Source organism: Astyanax mexicanus, chromosome 4 (genome assembly GCF_023375975.1).
Source record: "Astyanax mexicanus isolate ESR-SI-001 chromosome 4, AstMex3_surface, whole genome shotgun sequence".
Classification (NCBI taxonomy): domain Eukaryota; kingdom Metazoa; phylum Chordata; class Actinopteri; order Characiformes; family Acestrorhamphidae; genus Astyanax; species Astyanax mexicanus.
This window is the reverse complement of record NC_064411.1, coordinates 43355134-43381831: the sequence shown is the minus strand read 5'-3', so window position 1 is coordinate 43381831 and position 26698 is coordinate 43355134. Positions and strand designations below refer to the sequence as shown.

Sequence of the window (26698 nt, the reverse complement as noted above, 5' to 3'; positions counted from 1 at the left end):
GCAATTGTGCATGTTTTCCATTTTCTCCAGAAATGTAATGTTGAACTCTTAGTTTTGTGTGAACACTGAATCTGCAACAACCAAAGCCTAATATTATAAACAAGTAAGAAATTAAATCTGATAGCAGTGATTCTAGCGATTGTCATTTGATATAGTCTCACAGGCAAAATATAATTACACATTGGTATGCTCTAATCATGACACACGTTACTTTTGGCATCTGAATCTGATCTGAAAAACAGCACTGCTCTACTAAAACTGTCTGGTGTGTTTGTGCATCCAGATGTGTGGTGAATATCGTCAGGGAGGCGCAGAGAATTAAAAACTCATTAGGTGAGCATTGCTTACTTCTCTGAACTGCACACAACACATCCATGGAAAGTCTGAAAACTACCAGACAGATGCTTCTGTTAAAAGCAAAGAATTAAGTTTCCTCACAAAACTCTATTGGATTGTGCATAACTTGTTAAATGACATGTTTGACTGGAAATGTGGCTTATGAGCACTGTCCTGCCAGTCCTGCTTCACCAGAGTTACACAGTGGAGATAGCAGCATTTGCAATGGTAGAGAAAGTATTTTCCTTATTAAGAGTCAGTATGATGAGCATTAACATGATTTTAAAGTACAAATTCCACATAATGCTGTTTTAACTGAAGTAAAAATTAATTTGAAATTAACAAAGAAGTAAAACTGAACACAGAAGCCAAGCTGTTGTTAAACACATACCCTGTTACAGACTGAGATAACAGAACAATCAAAATATGGTAGGTAGCATGGGCGAGATGGTTAATTTTACACTAAATGAAATACAGCACCGACACTATCAGTGTTGTTTTGAATCGGGTCAAAAAGATGCGCTGGCAACAAGAGACACCCGATTCCCCTGTGTTTTCCCCACTCACTATGAATCATGTATGACTCTGTCTGTGGGAGAGAGAAACCTTATCAGCCTAATGTTAGGCCCGCTGTCCGGGTCCAGAGTGTGTGTGTGTGTGTGCTGGGGTAGGTTCATATAGTGATGAAAGTAGAGGTGATTGTGAGGAAAGTGGATGGAGGATTTTGGGGCACTTCAATCATTCCTAGATATAGCAGCATGTTCTGCACTGTAGAGCTGAACTCCAAACAGTAGACCAACACCAAGCAACAAGTTCTCAACAATAGCTTTAATCTGTGTGCATTCAGACAGCAGGCGTCTCGCAGAGTTTCTCATCTATCCCCTTTGTATACTCTATACTTGGACATGCGTATGCACACGAGTTTATCAGGTTTAACCTACTTAGATATAAACCCTACACAGGGCCTGTGTCAGTGATCACAAGGCCACTTAACCTGTTTTCTATGGGCCGCTCTCTTGCATAAGGCTTAGCATGAATTAGTAAAAAGCCACTCTGGTTGGTGGCCACTCCATGCGCAGTAATTATAGCAGTGAAATGGAAAAAGAGTTTAGAGCAGCGGCTCTATAAGATTTCAGCTCCAGGTCAAAGGTATCCGTCACACAAATCTGCCAGGAGCCTTCAGAGTTCTTCGTGCATTCACTGCACACATTTGCATTCTGCTGAAAAACGTCTCATAATAGTCTTTAAGCTTCTGCAGTAGACCACCTGTCTTTTTTTTTGTCTTAAATCAAGGGTAGTAAAGCAGCTTTATTTTTTTGTGTCACTTTTAGTAAGAGTTCTGTATCTCTCAGCTTGCCCAGAAAGGCATGTGTAAAGCATGTCCTTTTGTGGTGACTCAGTAGGGGGAGCCCTGGAGCAAAAATGTCATGGTACTAGAACTAGCATAGAGTTCCGTTGTAATTTTTGCCTTGTCTGTCTCAAGGAAGTTAAGAATGCTGCACCTGGCACCCACAATCAGGTCTCGCTCAAACTCTGATCATTTAGATATCTTGCCATGGGCTCACATACCAGTGTTCAGCCACACTCACAAGATAATACCTCACAACTTATACAGGTGTGGGCATTCCTAAGCCGCCCCTTGACATAACACAAACTTCCTCCACCTCTTTGTTGCAGAGGACTCTGATGGGGTGACAGGTGGAGAAAGTAGTAAAAAGAGAAGTGAAGATGTAAAGTTAGACCTCTGACATAAGAATTACAAACAAAAGACACTGAGACGCCTTCACGAAAGTTAATTCGAAAGGTTTACTTCACGCTGCAAAACACTGGTAAGAATGAAAGATAAAATACGACTGATAGAAAGCAGCTATAAACCCTGTTTTGCTATGCAATACAATTCTTTGGACAGATGAAACCCAGATTAATCTGAGTACAGAGAAGAAAAGCATTGGTTTATGATGCATGTATCTGTGAAACATGGTGAAGATAATATTATATCATTGACCTGTAACATGTGCATAATCTGTGGTCAACGTTTATGTTTAAAGAATGGTCCTAAACATAATGGGACATTTTGGGAAAACAATGTTTGTTATGCTGTGATAATCAAAAAATTGACAAAAAGGAAATGCTGCGTGCAGTTATGTCTTGAAAAAAATGAGACCTCTTCAGTTTCTGAATCAGTTTCTCTGATTTTGCTATTTATAGGTAAATGTTTGAGTAAAATGAACATTTTTGTTTTATTCTATAACGTACAAACTACTTTTCTCCCAAATTCCAAATAAAAATATTGTCATTTAGAGCATTTATTTGCAGAAAATAGGAAATGGCTAAAATAACAAAACAGATGCAGAGCTTCCAGACCTCAAATAATGCAAAGAAAAGAAGTTTATATTCATAAAGTTTGAAGAGTTCAGAAATCAATATTTGGTGGAATAACCCTGGTTTTTAATCACAGTTTTCATGCATCTTGGCATGTTCTCCTCCACCAGTCTTACACACTGCTTTTGGATAACTTTATGCCACTCCTGGTGCAATCAAGCAGTTCAGTTTGGTTTGATGGCTTGTGATCATCCATCTTCCTCTTGATTATATTTCAGAGGTTGTGAAATTTGGTCAAATTAAAGAAACTCATCATTTTTATTTTTTTATTTTTTTTTACCAGAGCTGTATAAATAATTACACATGTGAATTATACACAGCTAAGCAGTTTGTGCAGAACATTCTGGGTTCATATTTTTTTTCTCTTATTACAGTGCTTCCTACTGCCATTTTTAGCAGAATAATGCTTACCCACACACAGCATGAGCTTTTGAAAATTTCTTCAGCAGATTTATCACCAATCTAGCATTTAAGCATCCAGTTGGGACCAAAGCTTTGGCAAACAATGCAGTTTTCCCAGATGAAAATGTACCTTAATATTATAATATCAGCATGACATTCACATGTATGAATTTATATTCAATTCCAACAATTCCTTGATGCATTATTTTATTTATAGCAAAAGAAATACCTAAAAAATACTTACATTTTGTTAAATATCCCAATTTATAAGAGAAAAAAAGAAAAGGCTTGCTAGCATTGCTGCACTCTTACTGTACCTGGTCATTGATTTTCTTGTGCTCCTCTCAGACTTTGAAGTGGAAATCAAGTGTCTCAGTTCTAGACTCTTCTTTCCACTCACCTTTCTTCACTCACCTTGTCCTTTATTCTGTCTTAAAAATGATAAATTACCAGTATAATGATTTAAATCTAACACATATTTCCCCCAATATTTGGGTATTTGTCTGAATAATCACAGTCTGAACCCACAGCGCTGTTTCCAAACATCAAACCTCTGCTATAAAACTGCTTCATCTATCAAACATGAGAGATATATTAGAGGCAGAGAGATCTGGATCTCCTGCTGTGTGTGTGTGTGGAGAAGGCTGAGCAGTTAAGAGACAGATCCCAGCGCCAGCACTGGATTCATCACAGCCTCCAAAGTGTCTCTCGATCAAAGCCAGTCTGACCTCTTTGATGGACTCGGCTTTGAAGTCAGTATTTAAATGTAGCATCGGCTCTTGAGGGAATCTGATTAACACAGAAATGAGACAATATCAGGTCACAAGGTCAGAAAGTCAAATGAGTCAAAAGTTACAGCAGTAGTTCTGTTGTAGGGTTATTGCTGAATATCACACAACAATCCTATTTTTCAGCAGGCAAATAAAAGAAAACATATACATTCATAATTTATCTAGACAAAAACATATACAACTATACAAGACCAATTAAAAATGATGAGTTTCTTTGATTTGACCAAATTGAAAACCTCTGGAATATAATCAAGAGGAAGATGGATGATCACAAGCCATCAAACCAAGCTGAACTGCTTAAATTCTTAACCAGGAGTGGCATAAAGTTATCCAAAAGCAGTGTGTAAGACTGGTGAAGGAGAACATGCCAAGATGCATGAAAACTGCATCTAAACCCAGGGTTATTCCACCAAATATTGATTTTTAAAAGCTTTGAGTATGAACTTGTTTTCTATGCATGATTTGAAGTCTGAAAGCTCTGCGTCTTTTTTGTTATTTCATTGTCATGTTGTTCATAGTTTATAGAATAAAACAACAATTTTCATATTAATCAAACATACATATAAATAGCAAAATCAGAGAAACTGATACAGGAACTGAAGTGGTCTCTTAGAGCTGTATTTAATACATTTTGCTAAAGTATCTATGGAGCCATGAACTATATTTATCTTGTCTTACATATCTGATATGCTGGTAATGAGACATTCTGGCCTATTTAGGCTCATCAGATCAGTGGAAATCTGCATATCTGTTAACAGACCGGGTGAACTAAACATGGTGAAGCAGCTTTTAGCCATTATGCTGCTGTCTAAACTTCAAGGAGCTGTGAGACGTTCTGTTGAGACTGTAACATATTTTAAGAACAAGCTGAAAACATATCTGTTTGCTGTATTTCTTACACAACTTTGGCATTTGTTTATTTATTTTTTTATTACAAATTTTAGTTGTTCTCAGTTCTTCATTCATTGAAAATTAAGCCCTATCAGGACAGGATTAGTTTCTCAGGGGGACGTCTGTGAAAAAATGTTCACACTTGTACTTAGTGATAAAGTGAGTTTTTTTAGGCTTTCTCCGTCACATGACATTGCGTTCAGAAGCTCCTCCATTTCCACTCACTGTTATGTTTACATGAATCTCCGTGGAAACGTGCGCTTAAAGTGTAATTACAGTGTGTGGCAGTGGATAAATAGATATTTTTTTAAATGCGAGGAGACGAAACTCGAAAAGGGATGTGAGTCCAGATGGGACTAAATTCCCGGAGGACCACGGAGTTCAGCAAATAACAGTAGGTAATTCAGCCTTTAATTTTCTCAGAGAACATCATTAATCTTCACTGGCTACCAGTTGCTGGATGTATTAACTTCAAAGCTCTTACAATTTCCTACAAGATAATGACAGAGCAGCTTCTTCCTACTTGAACTTCCTCCTAAAGGCTCATGTTCCCTCCCAGCCGCTGCTGAACAGGAGCATCCCTTGCTAGCTTTAAGAAACTCCAGAAGACAGAGCTCTTCAAAAAGCACCTACTCTCATAACACCCCTAACAAACTAACTACTTCTAACCTCATTTCCTTGTCCCTCCCATTTCCTCCTCTATCACATTATTTCCCTTTGGCCCTCCTTTAGACCCTGTCTAAAATGTTATTGCCTTGAACTTCTATGACCTCTACTTCTAAATGTACATTATTATTTGTAAGTTGCTTTGGATAAAACATTTTAAGAACTTCCAGAAACATTTTCTACTAGCCAAACATTGTGAGATGGGAGAGATCTTCATCATCTCTACAATGCCTTCATAGGCAGCGAGGCATCAAGTCGTCTAGCTGCCTCCAGTTTTACACCACCAACTTTAAACACTGTGTAATATTTAGTGTGCAGTAGGTCATTGGGACACAGCCTCAGTCTTATCAGGAATAGAACGATGAATTCAGGCTGTTTGAACCAGCGAGTCACAATAGGCTTTTGTGGTCTTATTTCCTGAAGGCTGTGACGGACACTGTGAAGGCGGATTGTGATCACAAGGCACCACTTCACACGCGTCCTTTCACCAGGCGGCTGAAAAGCCCAGCAATTATCTATAATTACGGTATCTGTGAAAAGGCCGGGGAAGGAAATTAACAGCGCACAGCTGGATAATAGCTACAGGAGGAGCTTCTCAATCACAACAATGAAACGTAGAACACGTTGATCCTGTCTTTAGTTATACAGATGTAAATGTTGTGTTTTACAGCGCAGATTCTGATTCTAATGCTAGAAAATCTATCATCAGTCTCTGAGAAAACTAAACATTATTTACAGCTGATGTCCGGAAGTTTTGGGATTTGGGGGATTGAGGACCCACTCTGGTGAGAATGGGTGATTGCACAGAGCATGCGTACGAATCATTTTAATGCGGTCTCCTTTCAGAGCAGATGAATCCGATTCCAGGTTATGTTCAGTCAGAGAAAGAAGCGCAGTCATGGAGCTCCCTCCACTGTTCAAACGCCAATCCGTTATTTATCCCAGGTTTGGCGTGGAATCTACCACGTTCCTTTTTGGCTTCAGAGCTTGCTTCACTCCTTTGTTTCTTTGATTTTACTATGGGTGAATGTGTTTCCATTTCTCCACCAGCCGCTGGCGTTTAGTAAACCTGAACTAAAAAAAAAAAGAGACCACTTAAGTTTCTGAATCAGTTTCTCAGATTTCGCTATTTATAGGTATATGTTTGCGTAAAATAAACATTGTTGTTTTATTCTAAAAACTGCGGACAACATTTCTCCCAAATTCCAAATAAAAATATTGTCTTTTAGAAATCAGAATCAGAGTTCAGAAATCAATATCTGGTGGAATAACCCTGGTTTATAATCACAGTTTTCAGGCATCTTGGCATGTTCTCCTCCACCAGTCTTACACACTGCTTTTGGATAACTTTATGACTGCACTCCTGGTGCAAAAATTCAAGCAGTTCATCTTGCTTTGATAGCTTGTGATCATCCATTTTCCTCTTGAATATATTCCAGAGGTTTTCAATTTGGAAAACCCAAAGAAACTCATCCTTCTTTCATCATCATAGATGATCATGACTGGTGGCATACTCACAAGCGAAATCACTTCCACATTGACTGGTGGATCAGTGCAGCATTCTGTAGCTTCAACATTCAAGTTCCTGTCTCAAGCCCGTCGCTAATAAAACATATTAAAAGGATTATATTTCTTAAACACTTTCATACATAGAAAAGACACAAAGCAGGGTTTTGTTCATTTTTTCTTTAATTTATCGAAAACAAAACAAACAAAACAAATCATATATTGTTTTTTTTGTATATATAAAACGAAACATTTTAAATATTAATTATTCTTATTTACAATTTAAAACAGTACAGGAAATAATAACAATATCAGTCATAGAAATGTTATAAAACAGTAACTTTGCGTTTGTAAAATGTGAGCGCTGGAACCGGCAAATGTTAGGATACGACGAGGCTATGCTGAACAAGTCTACATTCATACAGGAACTAGAGGTGTGTTCAACAAGACTAGCGGAGATACACTAGAAAAATGACAGGTGATTATGATGCCCTTAAAACTCCTAAAATTGCTAAAACAGCCTAAAATCTATTCATAAAAGGCTCACGACGGGTTGCGGTAAATGGAAAAGCCCTGTAAGAAGTTTGATAACAAATCGTTTTTGCTTGGTTGAACACACCTCAAGCTAATTAAGGTCACTGTTTTCTAGAGGAACAGGGTCTAGGAGAGAAGGCATATGTGAAGTGTATATAGGAGCTGTACGTGTGTGTGTGTGTGTGTGTCTAGGCTGGGATGTACTTAGAAGGATTAGAGAAATGTTTCCTTCTAAATACCAAAAACAACAGAGCAGTTCCGCTATTGAGTCTACGTTTTCCACACGACTTCCAACACCTTTAACAATGAAAACAGTTTCCATCTTCCACAACTTTCCTCTTCTGCTTCCACTGTGTTTATTGTCCTCAGTTCATTAAGGTCCATACTGGCAGTAACTCTGAAGGGGAGGCATTGGGATCCGTTTGGATTTAAAATGCAGCAGTTTCTGGAATATTCACAGCGGCTCAGAAGGTGCTGTTGGGTCGGTCTGTTCCTGGCTGTCTTGTATGTGGGATCTTTACATCCGAGAAAAGAGAGAGACAAACACACTGATTAATTTCCCCAAGTACAGCAACAAAATAATATAATAATATTATATTATGTCTACTTATACATCATAACAGCAGTTTATTTATATATGCATGAACATGTACTAATAGAACTAATAGAACATTATTATCTTCTGTATATTAATACTAGTGCATCTCAAAAAAACAGAATATCATATAATTGAAAACTTTATTTCAGTAATTTAGTTCAAAATTTGAAAATATATTATATAGATGTATTACCTAATTTAAGCGTTTATTTGTTTTATTGCTGATTATTTATTGATTATGGCTTACAGCCAATGAAAACCCAAAAATCAGTGTTTTAGAAAATTAGAATAAAACCAATTGGTCCATTTGCCAGTGTGGGCAGTGTGCCAAGTCCTGCTGGAAAATGAAATCTGCATCCCTATCTTCTGGTGTTGATCCACTGTGTTATATCAAGTCCAAAGTCCGTGCAGTGTTTTCCCAGAAAATCTTACAGCACTTCATGCTTCCCTCTGCTGACAACTTTTATGAAGATGCAGATTTCATTTTCCAGCAGGACTTGGCACACTGCCCACACTGCCAAAAGTACCAATTGGTCTTACATAATATTCAATTTTTGAGTTTTCATCAACAATAAATAAACGCTTAAAATAGATCACTCTATGTGTAATACATCTATATAATATATGAGTTTCACATTTTGAACTAAACAACTAAAATAAAGTAACTTTTATAATGATATTCACATTTTTGGAGATGCACTAGTATCGGCTACATTCACATTACGGGGTTGATAGAGATCGAGCACAATTAAAGGCCTATTCACCGCAAGTCAGATTCTTACAGATGAGAAATCGTCCAAAAGTTAAAAATGGAAAGATTGTGTTGCTGCGTAAAAGGGAGCAAAAAGGAGCAGAGAAAAAGGAAGAGTGGAAATTATGGAGAGCTTTTTTTTTCAGTCTTGTTTATACAGCACAAAACATGTCAGATATGGTGTGAAGTTTCCACTATGGCTTCACTTAAAAATGGCATTGTACTTGGTGTGAATAGGCCTTAGTTCATGTGCTTTATTTTGGCAGTAATACATTTGTCTTATACACCAAATATGATTTCTGGACTGTTTATGGACTGCAGTATTTTTTTGCTTTGTGGTAAACTTGGTCAGGTACCCATAATGCAGTAGTATGCAGTGGTATCAATGCTGGTGTAAACACCATAATCTCAAACACCAGTGGCCAATAGGGGTGGGAATCACAGGACATTGTATGATTCACGTATGATACGTTGCCCTCTAAACGATTCTGTGATACTTCATATATCGTAAGACAGTTTTTTATGATACTTCCCAGCATCTGTGTTACTGAAGAGGATAAAATAGGCAAAATACTTAAATAAGAAAATACCAGGAATTATGGATTTATTGGTGTCAGTTTCACAGAATTTGACAACCAGTATTCTTACCTATTCTTTAGATTAGCACCACCACATGGAGTAATAAGGCAGTGACTTTAGTAAATCAAAGTGGGGAGCAAAGAATGTCTCTGTTTCAATAAAATACTGATATTTGGTGCCATGTATCGACAATGTATTGCAAATGAAAACTATACAATATATTGCAAAATTGAAATTTTGTCCCACTCCTAGTGGACAATGCAGCTTTACCTTCTAAGCATTTTTGGTCGCAACTAGTTCTCGAAGTTCTGCTCTGTACCACAACATGGAAGTTTACTAAATTCAGCATGATAAAGAATATGAGCGTAAACTGTACGTAATGTGAATGCAGCCACAGAGACCTCACAGATAAGACTAGATATAGAAAAGTACAGCAAATGGGTATTTTCTCATCTACAGACAGACTGATGGGTGATCAGTGGAGTGGACGTACGAGGTTTGGAGGCAGTGGAGAGAGAGAGGAGCTGAGGATGGCTGAGCGTCTGCTCTTAGAGAGCTGAAGGGGTGGAATGGCAGAAAAAGGCAGAGTAAACAACAGACAGATGAGTCTTTATGAGCACTGACACAAACGCACAGGTATAAAAGCATGAAGACTGACAGTGTAGAAAGGTTTTGTTGCAAATTTACAACTAATTCAATCAAAACAACATTTAAACTCAACAAATCACATTTATAGTGCAAAACGTTTTGTTTATCTTTTTTATTCTTTCTTATTATTTTGTATCTTTAAAGTGATTCTGAGTATCTTAAAAGTCACTTAAAATAAATAGAAAATATGTAAATAACTAAATAAAAAACAGCTATTATTATATTATATTATATTAAACTGATTTATTATTATTATAACTCCTACTCCTCCTTTTGGACCTACAATGGAGTCAGTTTTGTGTTTTTACACAATGAATCTAAACAAACTGAAGCTCTAGCTTAGACTCTATGTGGAAAAACTGAGTCCAGGCCAAACAGAGCGGTCTGATGTTTTTCCTGCTTTAATATCTAATTCCATTCATTAGCTAATTAGGAAGTCTTTGATCCCCTAAATCAGTGGTGCCAGAGCAGGAGAAACACTACACTGTACTGTGCTGTGCCGTGCCGTGGTCTTCCAGGTACCCAGCTCAACACCATGCTGAATCTTCTGGATCTGGCTTAGAGACACCTGGCTCCTCAAAGCTTGTTTAATAGTAAACTGTGTTTTCTTTTATGTTTTACTTTGAATAACTAGTACTGTACATATTGCATAGATATCACATCACAGAGAGGACAATGGACTCAAGCCAAACACTTGTTTGTTGCTTTATTCACAATTGTTGGCCTCTGTTATATTGTTTATCACAAATTGTATCATCAATGTAATATTTGAGGGGTTTCATTTTACTTTTTTTATAATCTTATATATATATATATATACTTTCCCACAAACATATGAATTCATTTTTTAATAATATATAAATAATCTTTTTACTATCCTGTTCTAATCATTCATCCAATTCCGTGGTGTTTCATAAATAATCCACTATTTAATACTTAATAAATAATCGAATATTTACAAAAAACTCTTTTGCATGTGACTGTACCTTGATGAAGGTAAATACACATTTAATGAATGAATTAATTCATTTATTTTTCTTGCACCCAAGTAATATCTTTTTGCATTTTTTTATGATCATGGTGTCCCCAAGCCTGTGATGTGTGGTTCGTGGAAGCACAGTAAAATAGTACAGCACTGAATGTAAAAGGACAGGAGAGAGTGCAGACCTGCTCGTTCATCACAGCCGACAGCTCGTTCAGCATGTCCTTATAGTGAGCCCTCATCTCCTCCTGATACTCCAGCTGGTCCTCCTTTATTAGCCTCTCGTTCACATCCAAAGCCTGACCGCACGCGTCCGCAAACTGCCTGCAGGGGGACAGGGAGGCAGACAGCATTTTAGTATATATCTGTAAGACCATCGTCATTCTTTCCTTCTAATTCAGCAGATCTCTTCAGTCAGATAAGTCAAATGAGTACAATCTTCACAGATTTCTCTCCTGAAACTGTTTAATTGGATGGGTAAAGTGCTTTCGCTTATTTAGAGTAAGCTTAGATTTTCAGATTTCCACTGAACCTGGAGCATTAGCATTAGCAGCTAAATGCTAGCGGTAATGCTAATGCATAAGGGTTATAAGCAGGCTAGAGGCCAATAATACTCACCTCTAAACGGCCAAAGACCTAGCGCTCATAATGCTAATACTGCTGAAGAACTAAGCTGAAACTCCTTTATAATGCTGAACTTCAGCGAAGTGGCTTTACTGCTCCTTACAACCTGACTGGTAAAATTCATACATATAGTGCACCGGATTAAATGGCACAATGATGATTTTTGGTAAAATTAAAGGATTTTAATTGCCCTTCCTAGTGCGGAAAATACAGTACTGTAAATATTCCCATATGAAAACATTAAAAACAAAGGTACCTGAATATCTCTTTGAGCAGTTTGACCTGGTTGTCTGGATATTTCTTGGCATTTTTCTCTTCCAAAAAGGCTCGAGCATAGGCCATGGGTCCTGCGTTTACCTGAGAGAGGGAGTTAAAGGAGTTAGAAACACTCTGACAGAATCTCTAGTTGTTTAAGTGTGCTTTAATCTTCAAACAGTATGTTAGAAACAGAAAGAAGTTTATAGCTACATAAACACATTTTCAGTCTGCAGATCCAACAGAAAAGAACCTTTGTTGGGTAACAATTAAAAAAAAAAAAATCATTTTGCCCTATTTTCCACTTTCTTACATTACTGGAACTGGCAGCTGTTTAATTTTTTTCTTTTTCTGTAACAATGCTGTTTTGGAGATACCATTTGTTTGTGTGACAACATAGATAAAACAACCATGCCTATGCAAAAGCATAAATTATAAAATGATAAAGTGTTTTTTGGCTTTTGGATTAAATCTAAATAATTCTAAATTAAATCCTTCCCTACTCTCATTTTATGTTTTGTGCATTTATCTCGATATTGGATTTATTACTTTTTTATTTTATTTTACCATATATTTATCTTTACAATTGCTCTTTGGGTGTAATTGGACTGTGACAATACAATTTCATTCCACCTCATGTACCACATGTGATACTGACAAATGTGTTTCTCTCCAAAGCAAATCATCATACACTTGACTATGTTGAATCACTGCTAACTGATACAGAAAACACATTCATTTCTCAAGATGTCCAAGAAGATCAAGATGTCCCTAAACTTTTAACAGGCAGCACTAGTTGCAGTGTGGGAGTGGAGCTCTGTGTGCAGGGAGGACTGGAAGAGTGGATGTGAGCTGTAGTGGGTGAGAGACAGTAAAGCAGCTTTCTGTATTAATATTTGACCCATGGGGTGCTAATCCTTTTGTCCCAGTCTGACATCTGCAGCTTAAACCACAGCAGCTGTCACTTATCCTGATCATCCACTTTACTGCAGAGGTGAAGGCAGAGAGAGCATTTCAGCATGGTATAGAGAATACAGGGGAGTTATGTGATTTTTAAATCACATTTAAAAGTTCTTCTGCAGCAGCTATACAGTTTCCACCACTAGCCTTTACTATCTATCTTCTATATTAAACTGAACTAAATTAGTTGAACCAATTTGAAGCTGATCACACATTAAAAGGGGAATATAGGAGCTTTTTTCTGTACCAGTTAGACTCGTCAGAGACAAACCCTGGAAAGCAACGCTGGGCTAAAAGCTGTGAATTGTGTGTAAAAACGTGATTATAAAGTGTTCATGGCTGTCTAGAAGGCGCTATACAGCTCTGGAATCAGTTTCTCTGATTTTGCTACTTATGGGTTTATGTTTGAATAAAAGTAACTTGGTTGTTTTCTCCCAAATTCCTAATATAAATATTGTAATTTAAAGCATTTATTTGCAAAAAAGGAGAAATGGCTGAAATGACAAAAAAAGACGCAGAGCTTTCAGATCTCAAATAATGCAAAGAAAACAAGTTCATATTCATAAAGTTCAGAAATTATTTTTTTGCTGGAATAACCTGCTTTTTGATCACAGTTTTCATGCATCTTGGCATGTGCTCCTCCACCAGTCTTACACACTGCTTTTGGATAACTTTATGACACTCCTGGTGCAAAAATTGAAGCAGTTCTATTTGGTAAAATAAAAAAAACTCGTTATTTTTAAGTGGTCTCTTCTTTTGCAGAGCTCTATAAGTGTTACTCATGCACCGCTTTCGTCAGCAGGTATATTACCTTCACACTGACGCTTCCCTGTAGTTTGAGCTGCAGTCGGATCATGTCAACCTCAGCCATGCTGCAGAGCTGATTCAGCTCAGACACTTTGCGGCTCATCTCATCGATGGCCACCTCGATGGGGTTCATCTCTGTGCTCTGCTGCTTCACCACCTGGATCCGCTTCTTCAGGTACGGGAAGGTGGAGCTTGCTGTTAAACAATAAACAAAGCATCTCTTTAGTATAAATGAGCTTTGTGTGTTTAAATGAGTTATCTTTTTGACCCTGTTAAACTGAGCAAATCAAGCAAATTTAGAGTTGTGGTTGTGGGAAGATCCTTCAACTGAGATGTACGAGATGGGAAGGGGGCTGAGGGAAGGGTGACTTTAGGTCTCCCTACTGGAAGCCCAAGGGGTGCACCTACTTTGTAAAGTACAAATACAGCTGGTAAAATCCATCACACTACAAAATGCTGCCACAATAAACCAAGGAACCAACTGAGTAATTCAAGCTAATTCAAACATAGTGTTATAAATTCTCCTCTTTTAAGCAATATAGATAAGAATATAAAACCAGGACACTGAGTGGTCCAACAGATCAAGGCGCTGCCACTGTAATCGGGAGATTGCCGGTTCGAATCCCATTCATGTAGCTTGCCATCAGCTGCCGGAGCCCTGAGAGAGAGCACAATTGGCCTTGTTCTCTCTGGGTGGGTAGATGGCTTTCTCTCCCCACATCACTCCAAAGGGTGATATCGATCAGCACAAGGTGTCTGTGAGCTGATGTATCAGAACCGAGTCACTGCGCTTTCCTCCGAGAGCACTATGATGCTACTCAGCAATGCTACATCAGCAGCAGTTCAAAAAGAGGCGGAGTCTGACTTCACATGTGTCAGCGGTGACCTAATGAGTCAGGGGAGTCCTAATTAGTGGGTTGGGTAATTGGCCTTGTAAATTAGGGAGAAAATGGGATTAAAAAAATAAAAGAATATAAATCCAGTCTGCACAATTTTTGGGGCATGAGGAATGTATAAATGTCAAGTGTCTGATCAGCAGCACAAATGAATACAAAAGTTTATATAATCCCAGTTAAGGGCAAAATAGGAGATACAAGAGAATACAGGACAATTTCTGTCTTTACTGGTTTATTAATTAAACATAATGCGCCTTTGGTACCAAATGCTAATTAACAGTAGTTATTACATTTGTGTCAGAAACACACTGAGCCAATAAGGAGCCAGTCTTGTTAGTTATTAATACACATCCATATCAACACTGATAATAAATTAGGGACTCACTGGTGAGTATGGTCCGTCGTTTGCACTGCTCCTCCACATCTCCGTGCTTCTTGCCAGAGAGAGTGAAGGGCGTCTCAAACACAAAGCGGTTGATGTTGTGATGACGCTCGAAGTCCGTCTTCTTCTCCTGCTGCTCTTTCTCATCGAAGTAGGGAACCACATACGTGACCTGGATGTAGGCAAACCTGGGGTCTAGATCTTTGGGGTTCACCTGAGGACAAGCAAACATCAGAGTGCATTAACGAACAGTTATTTAAGAATACAATTATCATTATTCTCAAAGTTAAAGAGACAAAAAACATAAAAAGTAAGAGTGGCCAATATGGTTCTTTAAGAGCATTACTTTATTTTGGCTATTTTTGCTATAGGTATAGTCTTCTTGCTATGACAGTTTGATAGTATGATAGTTTTATTTAGTAAAAAAATAAGTAAATATTCAGTAAAAACAAGAAAATCTGACATGTCATGCCAGCCACCGCCTCTTGTCCAACTGCCCATGATGTAGCTTTATGAAAATCCAAGGAGTTTTGTCGTTTTTGTAAACCACAGTAAATTACCAAGAACAAAATAAAAATGTAAAATAAAAAAATATCACTATACTAAAGTATAGTACATATTCAGTGCAGTGTGTGAACAATTATACACAAAATACCCCTATAGCTTCACAGTAAATAAAGCAAAGTACAAAATATATTGCTTTCAAGACAGAATATCACTGCATATCACACTGCAGAATATCACATTTAATAACTAATTATTATATTTTTCTTTAATTTATTATTCCTTTTCGCCACATTAAATCAGCTGCACTCCTCCATCATTAGTAATGCCCCCTAAATCTAGGAGGGTGAAGACTAGCAGATGCTTCTTCTGACACATGTGAAGTCAGCCACCGTCTCTTTTACAACTGCTGCTGATGTAGCATTAGGAGTAGCCAGTGCACTCAGAGCAAAGCACAGAGAGTGATGTGGGGAGAGAGTGCCACCTACCCACCCAGAGAGAGCATGACTGATCGTGCTCCCTCGGACTCTGGCTGCTGATGCCAAGCAGCATGATCGAGATTTTAACAAGCAATCTTCTAATCATAGTGGCAGCACCTTAGTTCGCTGAAGCACTAAATAATTAATTGTATGTGCTTAAATAATTCACAAAAAATATATTTATATGAGTAGTAATTAAGGAGTAAATAAGTAACACCACCGCACCTTGTTGGAGTCTTGGATCATTTTGACGTTGTCCGCTCCAAACTTGTCAGAATAGAGTTTGAGAAGACGCTGAGAAATCTCGGAAAGTCCTGTTAGTTTCGGCTCCTTGTAGATAAACTCCTTATTTTCCTCCTCTTCAAAGAAGCCCTGTTAAATAAACCACTGTTAGTATCTGCCTGTGTCTGCTGTGTCTGCCTGTGGGTCTTTCTGCCTAAACCTGAGTATACACTGTCCTCATGTGGCAGCAGTGACAATAACATGCTGTGAAAAGCTTAATGACAAGCTTAACATAACCTTTCTGTTCAACTCAGATTAGAATCAGTTCACCTGTAAGTTTTAGCAGTTAATACAACTGTAACACTGCTATTAGTGGGGCTGTAGTGACTATAGGATGGCATGGAGTAAACCACAAGTAGGGGTTAACATCATTTTAAATGCTTTTAGATACTTTGCTTGAAATGAGGTGCCTAGATCTGTGATAACTGATACAATACCTACCTTTCCTTGTGCTTGAAGTCAGTCCAAAAACACTGTTTCTTTTAAACTCACATTAGTAATTTTGTAATTTTACTTTAGTTTGATCAACAATACATATTGCGTTAATTCTCATTATAAAATGACCTGCAGGTGAACCTGATTAAATATTGTGTAAGATGTTTAGACAAATTTCTGTTGTGTTTACGAGATGTGCGTCCGGACGGGAATAAAATTACCGGAGGACCACAGAGTTCAGCAAAAAACAGTAGATAATTCAGCCTGTAATTCTCTCAGAGGACATCTGAGAAAAACACATACATGGTCGATCTGGATGGGAATAAAATCACAGAGGACCCCACCAGATAGGGCTTTACACTGTTTAAAAACAGTTTAACAGTAAAAAAAAGTAAATGTCCTTTTTCTTCTTTCTTAGACACCTAAATGAAAATTGTTTCAAAGCTGTGGCAGAATTGTCTAGTAAAAGAGACACAGTAAACCATCAGTTCAAATTTTATCAACACCACAGTCCTTCATGATCAGGGGCTCTGGGGCTATTTCTTAACATGTTCTCAAAGTAGGTAAAGGTTTTAGTTGTAACGCTATCCAGCCGCGTTGAAAAATGTAGGTAGTTATTTAACTAAAATAAAATACAATTAAATAAGTCATGCAAAGTCAAATAAGGGGCTCAGCTGATGTATGGTAAGGCTTGACTGGCCATGCGGAATTGTGCTTCACACTCGTCAACTGGAAAGCTGCCGATTTCCATATTATATACTCTGCAACGACGGCATGGGTCAATTTCTATATTATACTCAGCAGCTGGCATGATGGCGCTTAAAACTCAGGCCGATTTGAGCTGAGCATGTGGGTAAGAACTGGGCCTAGATTTAAATCCGAACAGGAATTGTGGGTGTTCTATATGTATTTAATATGTGCTGCTGAACAATTATTAGTTCAAAACTTTGACTAAACTAAGTTTACGTTTTGATATTGGTTGGACTGGCTTAACATTTTTACAGTGTAAAAAAAAAAGTAACAATTCCACATAAGTACATATAAATTTGAAGTCTGGATTAGGTGTAAGGATAACACGTAAAAGGAATATAATGCAATATAATGTAATTACACACCATACATAACAAAGCATGTATGTATGTAACAATAGTCAAATATTAGCTCTTCTGGGGAGAGTGGGATGGTTAAGTCATTTAGAGGAGGCAACGGGAAGAAAAAGGCTGGAGGTGAACGAAAAAGAAAACAGAAGACTTACCGCTGCCTGATACAGAAAACCAAAAGGAAGGAAAAAAAGCAGACGAGGGATTTAAAGGGATTTAAACTGATATCTGAGATGGTCCGGACTGACCATCATCTGAACCGACACAGACAACAATGAAATAATGCACGATACGTTCGCTCGATGCAGAACGCCACCCAACAACCAGTGTTTTAGTTTTGGTTTCTTGAGTGTGTATTTTGTAGCTGCTATAGAACAAAACTAATGTTCTGCAGAGTTCCAGATAGACAACAGGGTGGGTATTTTACAAGTGAGGTGGGTCATTTAAAAACAAAAAAAATCTCCAACAACTAATGGTTTTACAGGAATTATAATAATTGGCTCAACATTGTAGATTAATATTGAAGTCATCCAAACTATGAGGGAAAAAACATATAGAATTATTTAGTAAAGAAAAAAGTGTTAAACAAACCAGAATATATTTTATATTTTCGATCATCCAAAGTGGCACCTCTTGCTTAGATGACAGCTTTGCACATCTTTAAATGGCTTTCAGTTAACAGCTGTGTTGAACTCGTCAAGAGTTCATTACTTAAATTTCTTGCCCTCTTAATGTCAGTCATTCTAAAAAAAAAAAAATCAAGAACTTATCCTAAAAGTATTCTCAAATGCAGTCGCAAAGACCATTAAAAACATTATGATGAAACTGGCTCTCATCAGGACTGCCCCAGAAAACAAAAAAAAGCAAGAGTTACCTCTGTTGTACAGAATAAATGCCACCTAAATGCTTTACAAAGTATTTTGGTTTGTTTAACACTTTTAAGTTACTAAATGATTCCTATTGTGTTTCTTCATAGTCTGATTTCAGTATTTATTTACAATGTAAGAAAAACAAACTTTTGACTGGTACTGTATACACAAAGGAAGAACAGCAACCCTAATACAAAGCCCTGTGGGATACCAGAGTCATAAAACTGGTCCTTTACACTAACAATATGAAACACTGTCATAGACGATCTTATCCAGGTTCAAGATCTAATTTCTAATTTCTGTATATTAAATGATCATGGTCAAACGTATAACATTTAACAGACATCATTCCTGTCTGCATCTACAAAGCATGATTTACTACAATATCACAGTAAGAGCAATATCTCTTACTCTATCCATAATAATCTATTTAGGGTTTGTTTTAATACAACACAACTTACCTGTCCATAGAAAGCCACACGGTAATATCGGCCAAACAGACGCTTCTCTGAGTTCACCACCTCCGTCACCTTCAGATACGAGCGGTGAATGTCATAGTACAGCTCTGATAACCTCTGTGTAACACACACACACACACACACACAGAGTAAGAGAAAGAGAACAGAACACATGCATCTTGTTTATTTCCAAGAAATCATCAAAGCACTCTCAAAGCTCACCTAGAAGACGAAAACTCACCTTGAAGTCTCGTCTCTTCTCGAACACAGCAATGACGGGTTTATTGATATCAGCTATGAGCTCGTGCCTCTCAGACTTCCACAGATAATCCACACACAGCTCCAGCTGTTCCACCAGTGTGTCCTACAGACCAGACACAGAACAAACAACACACAACACGACTCTGATTATTATCTTATCAATATTTCAATATTTATTGGATTTTATTTGATTGCATAGATAATTAGACAGTGACAGCTGATGAGAAGCAGAACATAAAGTGAGACAAAGGTAACTTAAAGCAAAAGTCTGGAAGATTGGGGAGAAGTTGTGGATTTAGAGACCTCTCTGGTGAGAAGGTGTAATAAAGGTGTAAAATGTGGAAGAGCACTTTTGATGCAAAATAATGAAAATAAACTGCTGTGAATGTAGAGAGTGATTACACCCAACAACCTACCAGACCAATCCATTCTAATAAATATAGCTCTGAAGAAAATGAAGTGAGTCAGTTTCTCTGATTTTGCTATTTATAGGTACAACTTCATATTCATAAAGTTTTAAGAGTTCAGAAATCAACATTTGTTGAAATAACCCTGGTTTTAATCACAGTTCTCCTCCACCAGTCTTACACACTGCTTTTGGATAACGTTATGCCTTTACTCCTGGTGCAAAAATGTATGCCGTTCAGCTTGGTTGGATGGCTTGTGATCATCCAGCTTCCTCTTGATTATATTTCAGATGTTTTCAATTTGGTCTCTTATTTTTTCCAGATCTATATATTTATTATATAATTGATGTGTTGGTGGTGGTTTACCTCAGTGTAAGGTGTGTCCTGGGTGCCGGTGTCTTCCTTCATGGCTCCCTCCTCCTGTACGTTGGGGGAGATGTTCATGAAGGCAGCCCAGCCCATGCTGAATGAAGCTGCACGTCACAACATAATAAACACAAAAACACAGACAATTTAGGTATCCATTATATATATATATATATATATATATATATATATATATATATATATATATATATATATATATATATATATATATATATATATATATATCACATTAGTGGACCTATCCATGCATTCATACAAACAGTGACTCATCCATTCAATTAAATAGAATTATATTAGATATTATTATAATACAGGTTCATTTCATTGTCAGAATGTATACATATTTTCAGAAATATATGCTGAATACATTGCATTCAGCTATTCCCAGGATTGAATCATTTACAGCATACTGTATAGTGTATAGTGACATTTACTGTAACTTGTTTTATATACTATATATCATATTGTATTCATATTTATGGCACATCATTACATCTCAACACGCTTACAATGCTAATGATATGAGGCCTAGCATTAGCCATGCAAAGAAATATAGTATTTTTAATAATAAACTACTTCTGCACTTTTAATGTTTTCAATGCCTTGTTTTAAATGTCAGGGTCCTCAGAATACTACCAATTAATTCTGGATCTATTTTGAGCTTGTCAATAGTGTAAAAAGAGCCATTTCTTGCCAATACTATGCCCCTATCATTAGCATTGTAAGCTTGTTGGGAGCATCGGCTAAAAGCTCTTTATTTCAGAATGCTCAGGATGAATGGAGGTAGGCTATTTGGCAAAAGTTTGCACACATTATCATGTTTCACTACAACCCAAGTCCATTTCACACTGGACTTCTCCTTTAATGTCTTACTACTGTACATTATTACCCAGCCAGCAGCACTGAGGAGAGTTCTAGTTCTAGTTCTAATTCTATTTCACAGTGAAGGATGAGAACACTTTAAACATTTATATTTTCTTTACAAATTTACCACCCTGTTATTTTGCCTTAGAATCAAACAAGCGCATTTTCTTGTAAATATATATATATATATATATATATATATATATATATATATATATATATATATATATATATATCTGGTCTGCTTTTATTGGCTGGTTCATTTCATGTTCTAGCCTAACCCAGACCTTACTAAGAATTCTCATTATGCATCTATGCTAAAGTAAATCCAGTTTTCCATTCAAGCAGTCATTCTATAATCACTGCTGCATGAAAACTAATCTGATCCTGAAGCACCTGCAACTGAACTGTAAAGACATTCATTCTCACTCTATAACTTGAGACTAGAGCATGCTGTCTCAACTTTCAAATCAAGAGAGTGAGAGGGGGGTGTAGTGAACTGGTAATAGAGAGGGGACAGGGTGGTCAAGTGGCTTTGTGAACACTAGAACACACAATTACACAGTTTCAATACAGTGTACAGTATTTGTGCACAGCAAAACCCACAGCAGTTCAAACCAAGTTCAAACCAAACAAACATTATGCAGCTGAATTAATTTATGAACACGGCTGTCAGACTTTAAATGCATACAGTGCAGTATGTGCTCGGCCTGTGATATCATACCTCGGTAAGAATAAAATCAGTTCTGTTCGCTTGCTATTAGAGATAATAAACCGGTTAAACTGGAAAGACAACTACACACTGACCTTATATGTATACATTTATATACAGCTCTGGAAAAATAAGAGACCACCTAAAAATCATGAGTTTCTTTGATTTTACCAAATTGAAAACCTCTGGAATTTAATCAAGAGGAAGATGGATGATCACAAGCCATCAAACCAACTGAACTGCTTGAATTTTTGCACCAGGAGTGGCATAAAGTTATCCAAAAGCAGTGTGTAAGACTGGTGGAGAACACGCCAAGATGCATGAAAACTGTGATTAAAAACCAGGGTTATTCCACAAAATATTGATTTCGTAACTCCTTTGCATTATTTGTGGTCTGAAATTTCTGCATCTTTTTTGTTATTTTAGCCATTCTTATTTTCTGCAAATAAATGCTCTAAATGACAATATTTTTATTTGGATTTTGGGAGAAATTTTGTCTGTAGTTTATAGAATAAAACAACAATGTTCAAACATATACCTATACATAGCAAAATCAGAGAAACTGATTCAGAATCTGAAGTGGTCTTTTCATTTTTTCCAGAGCTGTATATATGTAACTTTGCAGGGATGTTCTTAGAAGCATACTGATGCCATTCATTACAATATTTTGTCCACTCCTCTTTTAGAAATACTACTGCATTCAATATAAAAGAAAAAAAAACATATTAAGAACTGCTGCTTTAATCATTTTTGCTGACCTCAATATTGCCCATTTTTTTTAACTTAAGAGACTAATAATGTGAATGACCTAGTATGTTTTTTTAATAGTGTTTTTACATTTTATTTATTTATGATGCTGGTTGAGAAAATCCAAAGAGTCTGTTGAGGGTGTATCTGTTGGTTTTGTCCAACATATCAACATATAATCAACATGTGTTATTTTACAACTTTGACTTATGCAATTGCATTCATTTTTTATTCTAAAATGTAAAAAAAAATGCAAAACAAAGAAGACCTTTTATAAGAAGATGCGTCTGGACGTTTGACTGTTACTATAGACTATAATTATTGTATCTTCTTTCACTGGAGAGTTTACTTACAAATCCATATGCAATTTTTTAATCAAACTATATTATCTGCAACAGATAATAATTTCAAGTAAAAGTTCAAGTAAAATAATTGAAACTCTGAACTCAAAACTTACATATAATAGAACACCAATTGGCCGAAGCTTCATTGTCAGGGGCAGTTATTAATCGACTGAAATGCATTCAAATTCAAACAGCTCAAACTCAGGCAGATCTGTTAGCTCCCAGGCCAGGTGGTGCAACACACTCAATACCCCAAATGGGGTGTACAGTTCTCTGTAATGAGGCGGAGGAACACTCACTTTCTCCTTCCCGGGGGGTTAGTAAAGGGCAACAGTTAATTACATTAGCCTCCTCCGTGCCGGCATTCGAGATCCGCGCCTTTTCAGGCTTCCAATAACCTGTGGTTATAAAGGGGCAGGAGGTTTAACTCATGTTCAAGTTCACTCATCTTCTATCAATCGGGCTGGAAGCTATTCTACTTAGAGCATGCTCTACAGGCAAGACGCAACGGCGGAGAATGAAGGAAAGAAAGCGCAAGAGAGAGAGAGTGAGAGGAGGTGCAAACCTCAAAGACTTGCATTATATAATAAACCATGCCATATCACGTCTATATGAGCATGCACACATGCAAATGCCAGATGCTGAAAGCCTAATAAAAAATGAAGTCTAATTTAATTAAAAAGCAATGAGCCTCAAAATCAGAGTATAAAATAAGCCAATACATATTATAGGCGATGTTTTATAGGTGAGGTCAAAGCAAGGCATAAGAAGATGAGAGAAAACGATGGAAAGGCCAAGGTGGGTCAAAGACCCATGTAGTGTAGAGGAACACACCCAAGAACGAAAGCTCCAAAGCAGCGGGTTATGCTTGTAGAAAGCTGACAAACATGCTGAATGTACATTACTTCTAGCAGGCAGTGCATGCAGGCATGTTTATAGCAGCCAGCAGGGGGCGCTCTCACCTCTTCTTTTCAGTGACTCCGCTATGAGGGCAGAGATGTGGATATAGCACATAGCAGCCTGAAAGGAAGAGCAATAAGACAATATTTACATGAAAATACAGATATTAATGCACACAGTTCTGAAATAACTTCAGAGGGTGGTCAGAGAATCAATGAATCAATCAATCAATCAGTCAATCAATCAATGTGTCAATGAATCAATAATTAATCAGTAAACAGGGACTGAAATAAAAAAATTAAAAATATATATATTTTTTTAATTCAAATTTTTATCCAATTATCTCCTCAATTTACACGCCCAATTACCCAAACTACTAATTAGTACCCCCCCAGTCACTAATAATGCCCCAACACCAGGAGGGTGAAGACTAGCACATGCCTCCTTCGACACATGTGAAGTCAGACACCTCCTCTTTTCGAACTGCTGCTGATGCAGCATTGGCGAGTATCATCACAGTGCTCTCGGAGGAAAGCGCAGCGACTCGGTTCCGATACATCAGCCCACAGATGCCTTGTGCTGAGTGACATCACCTTTGGAGTGTCATCTACCCACCCAGAGAGAGCAAGGCCAATTGTGCTCTCTCTTTAAAAATAGAATTAGGATAAAAAAAAAAGTAAAACTACCAAAAAAAAAAAAGTGTAAGGAACATAGAATAAAGGAAAAAAACCGTACAGATTTAAATATAAATTTAAATATAGCAGCATTTTGGTAAATATGGTTACACCTGTTGCAGTCTTTATACATTTAGGGGGGGCAAATGTGTCATCCTGCTCCCATCAATTCATCATATTATATTATATTAGATACAGAATTAAAAATAATAATATACTAATTTTAAAATATATTATAATAAACAGAAAGTTAAATTCTTCTAATCAGTGTGGTCTTCTTTTCAACTCCTCTTAAGGATGAAGATACATCATATTTAAGTAATTGACTACATTTGGGGTAGGAAACAAGAAAACAAACTATATATATATATATATATATATATATATATATATATATATATATATATAACTTTTGTCCACATTATTTCTGCACCTGGCTCAGGTGAGACTTAAATGGGAATCTGTTTCTTGGTTCTGGACTGCCTCCTACCTCAGACAGGTCTCCATTACGGACGTGGATTTTAGCCATGCTCTCCAGCCAGGTGCGCCGGAGCTCGGGCGTGCTGGCGTAAGAGTTAGCCAGGCTGTACTGCAGGTCCACTAACATCTCCGGATCCTTCTCGTGCTCCTTCATCTGAGACGTGGCCATCAGGACGGTGCGGATCCGTTTCGTCAGGTCCTTCACCTCAGCTGGGAACGACGTGCTCTGAGGAGACACAGAAGACTGGATCAGACTTATAAAATATCTTGTCTAGAAGAGAGTAGAGCATTTCTACTGCTAAAAAACTATTTTACTACAGTTTTCCAGGTGAATCTGTTAGTTGTACTGAAACTGGACTGTACTTAATCTTTAAAGCCTAAATCATCAAATAACTTGATTTTACAACAATTTTTTTTTAAACTGGGGTGTTTTTTGACCATTTGACCAATTATGTTTAAAAAACAATAAACAAATTAAATAGAATTTTACATACAGGACATGTTTTATTGCTAAAATAAATTTACATAAATGTAATCAAAATTTATTTACTTATTTAAATTAATTTCGAACCTCTAACTCTATATGTATGTATTTTTCTGGTGCATGCAATGCATGTATGAACCACCAGGAAGCAGAGTTCGGTTTATTCTCTTATTTATGCATTTCATTAATAATGTAATATATAATATTGTTATAATATATATTAAATATGATGATTTTACTTTGATAATCAATTATTTTATTATCAAATTGATGCTGCAGATGTCTTAATAAAAAGGTGCTATTAACATTAATATAGTATCAGCTCAGACTTGAGTTCAGAATTGGTAAATAAACGTGATTGGACCACCTTTTGTCAATTGGTTTTTAGTGTGAAATAATTTAAGGGTTTTATGGGAAACAGTAACAGAACTGCATGTTACTTACTTTGAGAGGAGCATCTCCATTGGCAAAGTTGTTGATGATGGCCAGGGACTGCTGGAAACGTGACCCTCCTATTCCGGCGTCTGCAATCAGTTGACTTACGGCCTTTATGACCTGGAATAGGGAAGAACAACAAATGATCAAAGCAGTCAACAAGGTCATGGACATCATCTTTTTTAAACTGGATCTTATAAGCTACTGTAATTGACATTATTTAGCTTTAAATTGATTTTAATGTCAATATACACTCATACAAAGTGATTTTTTACTGTATGTACAGTTATCTATGCACCTACACCATTTGGTTTGGTATGGGGCTGATAAAAGGGGTAAAACAGTAATTCTAAGGGCCAAATGAACCGCTAGATGAGTTCCACCTCCACACTACACCACAGCCAATCAACACAAAAGACTACAAAGGCATGTGTGAAATGAGCCAGTCAAGCGGAGATAAACAGATGATTGATGGCCCAATAAAAGAAAAGCACAGTTATAGTGTGCAAACAATTATTCTGAAAGCGACGATGCAGTGAGAGTCAGTAGCAATCAGTGTCAATCAGTCAGAAATGAATGATTTAGAATGCATGAGAAGGAGCACAGGCTTTGTAAAATAATTGCTATTTATGGTAAACACTTTTCTCCCAAACAAACACACAATTTAAACACCACAACCACTATGGCATTGCTATAGAGGTGTAAAATGCAGGTGTTTTTTAGGAGGATTTAGGACAGATTTAGAATAGAATAATTATAGAATTGTTTTTAGATTTTTGAATAAAAGTATTTTTTTTTTGCAATATTTGACATATTGTCTTCACATCAGGCATGCTCAATTCTGATCCTGGAGATATACAGCTCTGGAAAAAAATAAGAAACCACT

General features: G+C 36.9%; 2 protein-coding genes across 9 annotated transcripts in view; one reads left to right on the top strand and one right to left on the bottom strand.

Moving 5' to 3' along the window:
- Positions 1-10124, top strand: part of LOC103043150 (guanylate cyclase soluble subunit beta-2-like) — a 28200-nt gene extending 18076 nt beyond the window's left edge. Inside the window, exon 17 of the mRNA XM_049478674.1 lies at positions 9896-10124. The gene's annotated coding sequence lies outside the window, so the exon portion shown is untranslated. The remainder of the gene's footprint in view (positions 1-9895) is intronic.
- Positions 7166-26698, bottom strand: part of dock10 (dedicator of cytokinesis 10) — a 169442-nt gene continuing 149909 nt past the window's right edge. For 5 of the 8 annotated variants that reach the window (XM_049478671.1, XM_022678760.2, XM_049478673.1 and 2 more), the window contains 14 exons: positions 25822-25932; positions 24904-25119; positions 23802-23859; positions 23139-23237; positions 20152-20258; positions 19359-19481; positions 19121-19234; positions 16199-16345; positions 14994-15204; positions 13717-13907; positions 11947-12047; positions 11252-11390; positions 9930-9992; positions 7167-8023 (listed from right to left, as the gene is read on the bottom strand). In XM_049478671.1, coding sequence (XP_049334628.1) covers positions 7973-8023; positions 9930-9992; positions 11252-11390; positions 11947-12047; positions 13717-13907; positions 14994-15204; positions 16199-16345; positions 19121-19234; positions 19359-19481; positions 20152-20258; positions 23139-23237; positions 23802-23859; positions 24904-25119; positions 25822-25932 — 1731 coding nt within the window. In that variant the 3' untranslated portion in view covers positions 7167-7972. Of the gene's footprint in view, positions 8024-9929; positions 9993-11251; positions 11391-11946; positions 12048-13716; positions 13908-14993; positions 15205-16198; positions 16346-19120; positions 19235-19358; positions 19482-20151; positions 20259-23138; positions 23238-23801; positions 23860-24903; positions 25120-25821; positions 25933-26698 lie in introns of all 8 variants that reach the window. The other 3 variants (XM_049478669.1, XM_022678764.2, XM_022678768.2) reach the window with 3 other exon arrangements.